At 37.2% G+C, this 8,147-nt stretch overlaps 1 protein-coding gene across 3 annotated transcripts in view; it reads left to right on the top strand.

Moving 5' to 3' along the window:
* The window catches only part of LOC107011015, a 41,100-nt gene that overhangs the window by 22,789 nt on the left and 10,164 nt on the right, over window positions 1-8,147 (top strand). For all 3 annotated transcript variants that reach the window (XM_015210325.2, XM_015210326.2, XM_027914824.1), the window contains exons 17-24: window positions 1,609-2,025; window positions 2,096-2,373; window positions 2,440-2,525; window positions 2,606-2,692; window positions 2,805-3,063; window positions 3,151-3,585; window positions 3,695-3,791; window positions 4,674-4,996. In XM_015210325.2, the coding sequence (XP_015065811.1) occupies window positions 1,609-2,025; window positions 2,096-2,373; window positions 2,440-2,525; window positions 2,606-2,692; window positions 2,805-3,063; window positions 3,151-3,585; window positions 3,695-3,791; window positions 4,674-4,996 (1,982 nt within the window). The remainder of the gene's footprint in view (window positions 1-1,608; window positions 2,026-2,095; window positions 2,374-2,439; window positions 2,526-2,605; window positions 2,693-2,804; window positions 3,064-3,150; window positions 3,586-3,694; window positions 3,792-4,673; window positions 4,997-8,147) is intronic.

Below are 8,147 nucleotides of genomic sequence, written 5' to 3'. Positions count from 1 at the left end.
ATCCAAACAGGCTCTTAGACTCTCAGATAAGATGAGGGATATCTTGTCTAGATTCTCAACAGGGATAAAATCTGCTATCTTTAATAATTTCTGCAAATTGAAAATTCTGAAAATTTGTCCATAAAAGCTCTTAACTGAAATTTTAGAAACCCTTGAAATTGAATGAGAACAATACAGACTTAAATAGGTAAAAAAACCCAAGCTTTTCATCACAAAACAAAGATATACAACCGTCAAAAGTTTGATTGTAATCTGGACGGGTTTTTACTTCGAGTAATCGAGATTAACCTGAGCTATTGGCTCTGTGCATGACACTTCTGTAGAAGATCTTTAGCCTAAGAATGAATTTCGTATCTATGTATCAGATTCTAGAAGCTGTTCAAGGCACATAGAGTGGTAGCAGGAGCTAGAATTCAGCTGTTCGATACTAGACTTTATATCAGCTCATCATTTTGCTTGAATATATTCTTGGAACAAATTTACTGTGTGTATATGACCTTTGCTTAATTGTGTGTCTTCCTTTGGCAGGGAACACTAGATGAATGGTATGTGACATATGGCCCAAAAAATGACATATTCTTAGCTCTTAGTAAATTCATGCTTTCTTATTACAACTATATAAATTGTGCTCTGTTCTGATGTAAGAAAATTTGGGAACCTTAAATGCAGAAAAGGGAACTCTGAGATTAAAAATTGCTGAGTGGTACCTGAGTATTTCTGTGTCTCTTAAAGCGAAAAGCAAAAAAGCGATGGCGTCTCTGAGGCTTGAAGCAAAAAGTGAGAAGGGAAAGCGCCACCTCTTTGAGTGAAGCACATGATTTACAAAAAATAAAAATACCAAACATATGTGAATTTGTACTATAATAACCAAAGCTTTCAATCAAAATAACTATTTTCAACATTTAAGTACAAAAAGGCAAATTTTACCCAACTCTAGTCAAAGGACCAAACACTTCTCAATTGGATCACTTGCGCATCATTGTTTGAACACATGGCTTCACTCATGAGGTGATAACTCCTTGCTTCATATTGCTTCATTGCTTTAAGCAACAAAGGGATGTCTTTTCATAACACTGATATTGCAAATGACTCCTATTATGTTCTGTTCTTATTAGCTAATCACCTAAAACTTTGTCAAATTTAAGGGCTCAATTGCTTCTGGAAACCATGACAGATCTGATGGTTTAACAGAGAGATTAAAGGTGCTTCGGAGGTTATGATGTTAGAAACTCAGTTTCTCATAAAAACAAATACAGAAATCTGCTAAGACTCTGTTGATCCTGTCGTAAAATACTATATTTCTGTCTTCCCCTGTAGTAAATGTGCAATGTCAAATTTTCTTACTATTGTACTTATTTGAACCTATGTTGCATGAGCTCTTCACTTTCGATGCTGAATGCTAGCCGGATTCTCCAAAAACACACTACTTTTGAAGAATCTGACATGCACCATTGACGTTTTTGAAGAGTCCGAGCAACATAGAATGGAAATAGTTGATGTTCTGTTACAGCTAGTAGCACTTGTTTATTCAAGCCAGCTACTGATGCCCCATAATCTCTGAATATGCTTCTACCAAGGAAATTCATGATGTTGGAAATTAATTTGCAGGTAACTTCCTTCTTTCTTTTAGACCTGAAGTTACAGATGTCTTGACAAATTTTGAAAACCCATCAGCTTGCTGGTCAGATGATCTTAGAGGTGGAAAGCCTGTTAGACTATCTGGGATATTTGATAAACTAACTTACCAAGTGCGGAAAGCATTTTCTTTTCAACCAATCAAATATTCCTTAAGTACGGCACATTGTGCTATTGTGTCAGAGGATAGACGAGTTGCAAACATTCATTTTCTGGTCGAAAGCATTGGGAAAGATGTACCTATCATATATCCAGATAACTTTGGATATGTGCGTGCAGATAAAAATTCACCAGTTTCCTTGCAAGAGCAGAAAGAAATATTTCTGCTTCCTACTGTTCGCTTCACCAACTTCTTAGATATGGAGATTCATGTGAAACTCAATGATACAGGTGATAGCCAATTAAATCTGGTTCAAATGTTAGTTGATGCATTTTATTACTGACAGCTGCTTTTGTACAGGTCCGCCATCTACTAATAGTGTTGACTGCGTATGCAATGAGGCTACTATTCACTCTGGGTCGGCTGTCAACTTATATGCAAATCCTGCTGCAATTTATTTCACTATTACCTTAACTTCATTTGGTACAAGCTGCAAACCAATCAATAGTAGTGACAGTGCGAGAAGGCTGCAGAAGCGCAAAACTAAAGTTCAGTTTTTGGATATCGAATTAGATTTTGACAATGGGAAGTATTTTGCATTACTGAGATTATCTCGTGGACTAAGAGGGATATTGGAGGTAATGTTCCTACTGAGCTGCTTATTACCTTATGGCTAGGTGTTAAATTTGCCTCTGTGTGTGCAGGCTGCTGTTTTTACTTCTTACACCTTGGAGAATAATACCGAATTTTCCTTGTTTTGTTTTCCTGCAAATCATAAGCTTGTTTCTAGGTAATCTTCAATCCAAGATGATTTGTAATTTTTTCATTTGGCTCAGTTTTGTTTTTTGCTGAATGTACTATTATATCCAGGCATGCCGGGGAAAATATTGCTTCCCTAGTGTCTCCAGAATTAGGATCTTATCTTCCTCCCAGATCAATAAAATCATGGCTCAGCAAGTAAATTATTTTTACTAGTTTAATTGAGTCCATATTGTCTCTCCTTTTCCATCTATCAGCAGTTATGACATAACATTTTTGACCCTGCATGATTCCTGCTTACCATTACTAGATGCCACAAGGTGCACATCACACTATTGGATGAGAGAGCTTCCAAAGCACCCTTGAATTTGGATGTTTTATCAGGCCTTACAGGGTTGAACCTTGAAGTGGAAGGAGAATATGGTTCCAAAACTGTTACGAAGTTAGGAGTCTCTTTGAAACCATCTGCTAGCAAAGCAGTTCCACTGCAGGTTGTATCAATGCATCCCAGATATGTGATACTAAATGAGTCGGACGAAATCATCACTGTCCGTCAATGTTTCGTGGAGGTTAGTCTTTGTTTTAGTTTTTGATCCAAGCTTTCACTTGCTGTGTTAAACTGATAGAGTTGAGGACTAAATTCATTTTTGTCTTAGGAGGATGGCACTGACACAGTTGTTACACTCAACAGTAAACAGAGAACAGCATTAACTTTGAGGAGTAGAAATGAGATAACAACAATGAAAAGAAACCCTTTCTTACAGAATTTCCTCAAAAAACATGCAAAACCCCATAATGACTCATCATTTTTTGTTCAATTTCAACCAAATAAGGCCAATTTCTCCTGGTCAGGACCAGTTTGTATTGCTTCACTTGGACGATTTTTTCTTAAATTCAAGAAGTCGTCTGATTCTGTTCAACAGTCAGATCTTGCAACGCAGCATAACTCAGACATCTATGAATTTGCCACTGTTCATGTGGTAGAAGATGGTCCTACAATTGTATTACGCTTCTGTTGGCCAGCAAATATAGACCTGCCTTACCGGATTGAGAACCACTTGGAAAATACTTCTATTACATATTATCAGAAGGTTTTGCATATGTTTTCATTGTTTCCAATGCTTTGACCTTGCAAGTTGCAACATATTGTTCTCAGGCAATTAACTCTTATTGTGTTCCTTTATCTTGGTGAACCTGCAGGGTTTACCAGAGCCGGAGGTTTTGGCATCTGGAAGTATTGCTGGCTATGTCTGGGATGACCTGAGACTTGACCATAAGCTTGTCGTCCAGATTGACGGTAGCTGTCGGCGTTTTAAAGCTTTCACTAGAACAGATACTACATAAGTTTAATTGCATATATTAATGATGCACACTCATTATTTTAGTCTCTTTTTTTTCAGTTAAGATTAGTCTGTTGTATTTTATGCATTGATTTTGAATAGCGTGAACCATTTAATCCAAAAGTTTTAGCTGTTAAAAAAGGGGGGGGGGGGAATTATTTGATTAGTCAAGTGCTAAAGCAGTGTTTTCACAGAATTCACATTAAAAATTGAATTTCAAAGTTCTGTTCAAAGGTGATACATTTCTGTGAAAAGGTATGGTAATTTATCAATAAAATCAACTAATACGTCTTAGTCCCAAACTAGTTAGGGTGACCTATATATGCATCCTTCATATTCGTTTCATTCAATTTAGGCCAGGTTGTTGCTATGCTTAACAATATGTCGTTTAAGTAAAATTAGGGGTTCCTAATAACCAGGCGTTTGCTAATGCTCACACTTATCCTTACACTACCATTGAAGTCTCTAACCAGGTCAAAAGGAATTTTAGTGCAACAGTCGCAGCGACAACTAGGCCTTAATCCTCATTAGTTAATATCGTCTATATAGACCATTTCCTTGCTTAAAAATTATATCTAGGAAAATGAAGAAGCAGCTGTGCTCTCTCTGTTGAATTGGAGGTACTGTTTTTTACCTTTTATGATGGGAAGTGCGCATCTTGTTCACTTGTGTATGTATTGTTTTAAAAAAAAAGAGGATCAGCTGTGCTTTCTGTTTGATTGGAGGTACTGTTTTTACCATTTGTGCTGGGAAGTACTTGTCTTGTTCACATGTGCATGCATTTTTTTTCCAATTTAGGATGACTGTATAATCTTATTTTGGTAGTTTTTATCTTGCAGCTTTACATCTACAACGTGAAATAAACTTGGATAAAGTGCGTGAATGGAAACCATTTTACAGGATTAAGCAACAGAGAGGTTTAGGGCTTCATTTACCTCTGGAAAAGAAGCCAGAAGATCCAAAGAAAAATTGGTTTCGGCAATTAACTGGCTTGGAGATCAATAAGCTAGGCTTTGAAGTATATGCAGAGGGCTTGACTAGAGTTCTGAGAATTTGTGAGTTTTCTGATAGACGAAGAGGGGACACTTCATTCCATTCCTGCACAAAGATGCAGCTAAGAATATCCTGTTTTGCAATTCAATTACTGGAACGTGCAAAGCAAGTAAGTATATCAAGTATTTTTGTTTTTTTGCCATCACTGCGTCCTTAACCATTTTTCATATAGCTGTTTGATTATTTCAAACTAACAGTTTCAATGTTCTTGAGTGAATTGATTTTTTCTGAAAAAATTAATACCTAATGGCTAATCTTGAATAAGTTATACAATGAAAATAGCATGTTCCCTTCGATTGGAAATTTCCCTTAAGAATGGGTCATCTGCATAGACATCCAAACTGACTCTCTTGTTGAGGAGGTTTTGCACTTAGGAAATGGACATTCTTTTAGTAATATCACAGACTAGAGGTTATTTGTGTTCTGTTTCTTGAGATCAGTCTTAATTCATTTTCTTTCCTGTGATGAAATGTAATGGTGTATCATCTTCCACGGGATTTTTACATTCCCCATCAAGTCAAATACTCCCTTCTTCCACAGTTTTTCTTGAAATTGGTAACTGTTTAGAAAAATTTATCGCCGGCCACTGAATTCTCAGCTTTCTTCTTCTCACTCTACCCTTACGCTTTACACCCAAAACCTATGTTGGGTGGTCTAGGTTGGTAGTCAGCACTTCTCCTAGTACTACTTTACAGTCCGTTTATGAGGTTCTGTCCCTTCGTACTTGGGACAACCCTATTTGTCAATGTTCCCCAGACTCCACTTGTGGATTACATTGGGTATGCTTTGTTGTGGGAATATCTTTCTTTAAGATATGTGGTAGCTTCTTCTAAATCAAAGCTAAAGTGAACTGCAGGATAGCTTTTCCTTCCTCATTTCCAGTTCTATATAGTGCTTTGTCAAAACCATGAGTATCTTTATCCCCCTGACCATTTAGATCTCAACTAGTGAAGATATCTTGGTAGCCTGGAATAGCTTGAACCAGGGTGTTATATTTTCCTGAAATTTAGTTTTAGCTTCCGTATATAATCCTATTTGTAGAGCATATGCATTGATAATATTGATTGTTTCATTTTTCCATGTAAGACTTAGTGGGAACTCGCTTTATCTTATCTCCTTATCGTTTAGTCCTGGTTCTACAATAATTTCCACTCCATTCCTATTCTTTTTACCCCACGATATCATAATTTAATTAAACATGTGTTACTATCTCTCTAGTGTTTGTCCCTATCCATTTAGTTTCTTGTAGGCATGCAATATCAACACTCATCCAACAACGACCACCACTAGCCAAAACGTCATTACTGACCACCGCCATCACTGACTTTTAGAGTGTGGTTCCTTAAAGAAACAGTTTATACAACACCACGTAAATTAATATTTTCTCTAGTATGTTGTGGATATAACAATTATTGTTAATTTATTCGAATTCTATACTTTATTTTATTTTTGAATCAGGAACTTGGTGTCATATCAGGGATCAAAACAGTACTTGGGTAGTACTGAGACCATATTTACAATAGAGCTCTAGTGTCTTCCCTCTCTAGCTATAAAGAATCTAGAACATCTATGATAGACACAGTATCGTTAGAGTAAATCTTATTATACCTAGCAGTAAGATGAAGTTCAATTTGATCTTCTGCACATCATTCTCGAAGCTCTCAAAACATTTGGAATTCCTCTCCTTCCAAGTTGTCCACTGGGTACAAGCTGGGAGAATTCTGCATCTCTCAGTGTTTTGGACGGTGAAAGACGACAAAAGGCGACAAGGGTCTGCCTCGCCTCGCCTCGTGGCGAGGCACTCACCTTTTTGAATTGAGGTGTGAATTAATACCAAAAATTTAAAATATTTACTGTATATATAAGTATCCAAAAATCTCAATAAAAATAACATATATTAGCAAATATTTCAATTCAAAAGCTAATGGTAGATAAGAAAAGTCCAGAACTTGAATGACTCAATAATTCATGAGACAATTGACAAGCAATACTGTATTAATTAGTAAAAACTAAATTGAGTAGGGAAGATATAAATATAGAAGGATTGAATTTTAAAATATAGGCAGTCAGTTCACTGTTCAACAGTAGCTTCAATTTTTTTCTAAAAATAGAGCACTGTGCCATCACCACCAAAAAACAGAGTAGAGAAGAAGAAGAGGAAAAAGAGAAGAAGAGAAGAACAGAAGAAGAAGATAAAGAAGAAAAAAAAATGAACTTTTGTACCTGAGCAGCAATCGCGAAGGTCTCGTCCTCTCGAAGGCCAGAGAGTCGCGACTCACGAGGAAGAGGAGAAGAAGAGTGCAGGTCACGATAGAGCGAAGAGGAGCCCAGGTTTGCAAAAGCACCCAAAAAAAAACCCTAATTTTGCCATTTAATTATTAAATCAGACCCTTTTAAATAGAAAAATTAAAAAGGCGATGCCTTTCACCTCACCTCGCCGTGTCGCCTTTCGCCTTTAGGTCGCTATTGATCGTCTTTCCAAAATCGCATCACCACGCCAGTAAAAGGCAACGATGCCTTTCAGAACACTGTCCTATCCTTAACATTCACCCTAGACACACCCACCAAATGGAACTATGCCCTTTTTTGTTGGGTTAGAGCGAGTGAACATGTTCCTTTCCAGCTGCTAAGAGCCGTTGTTATCTTTCCTGGCATTATTCATGCTATATCCTTAAGGTTTAGGATGATTCTCCACAAATGAGATGCGTATGGACAATGTAAAAATAGATGGTTAAATGTCTCAGCTGTTACACAGGAAGCATCTTGAGCACAGTTTCATACCTCTGCTCATCAAGTTGTCCCCTGTTAGATTGGCCTCCTTTGCTAGTAATCATGCAAAATTGATACCTTGTGGGGAACTTTTATCCTCCAAATTTGTTTCCATGACCAGTTTGCTATCTGGTGGTTGGACTGGTTCATTATTTTGTTGGCAGCATTGACCTTAAAAATATTGTTGGAGTTGCCCTGCCACCATATGATCTTCACCAGCTTGAACCCCAGGAAATTGATCAAGTTTGCTGAGGAAATCAGCCACTCTTTGAACCTCCCAATCATTGAAATGTCTTCTAGTATTCAAGCTCCACCCGTCAGATGTCCACATGTCAGCTATAGTTTTTTGTTGGTGAAGGGCTAGGTTGAAGATATCCGGAAAGACCCGTTCCATGATACCAACCTCATGCCAATTATCCTTCCAAAACCTAGTTTTGTTTCCATTTGCCACTTTGATTCTTGATTGGGTTTTTCAATTCACTCTAAAGGAC

This window comes from Solanum pennellii, chromosome 2 (genome assembly GCF_001406875.1).
Source record: "Solanum pennellii chromosome 2, SPENNV200".
Classification (NCBI taxonomy): domain Eukaryota; kingdom Viridiplantae; phylum Streptophyta; class Magnoliopsida; order Solanales; family Solanaceae; genus Solanum; species Solanum pennellii.
This window is presented reverse-complemented; position numbering and strand designations above follow the sequence as displayed.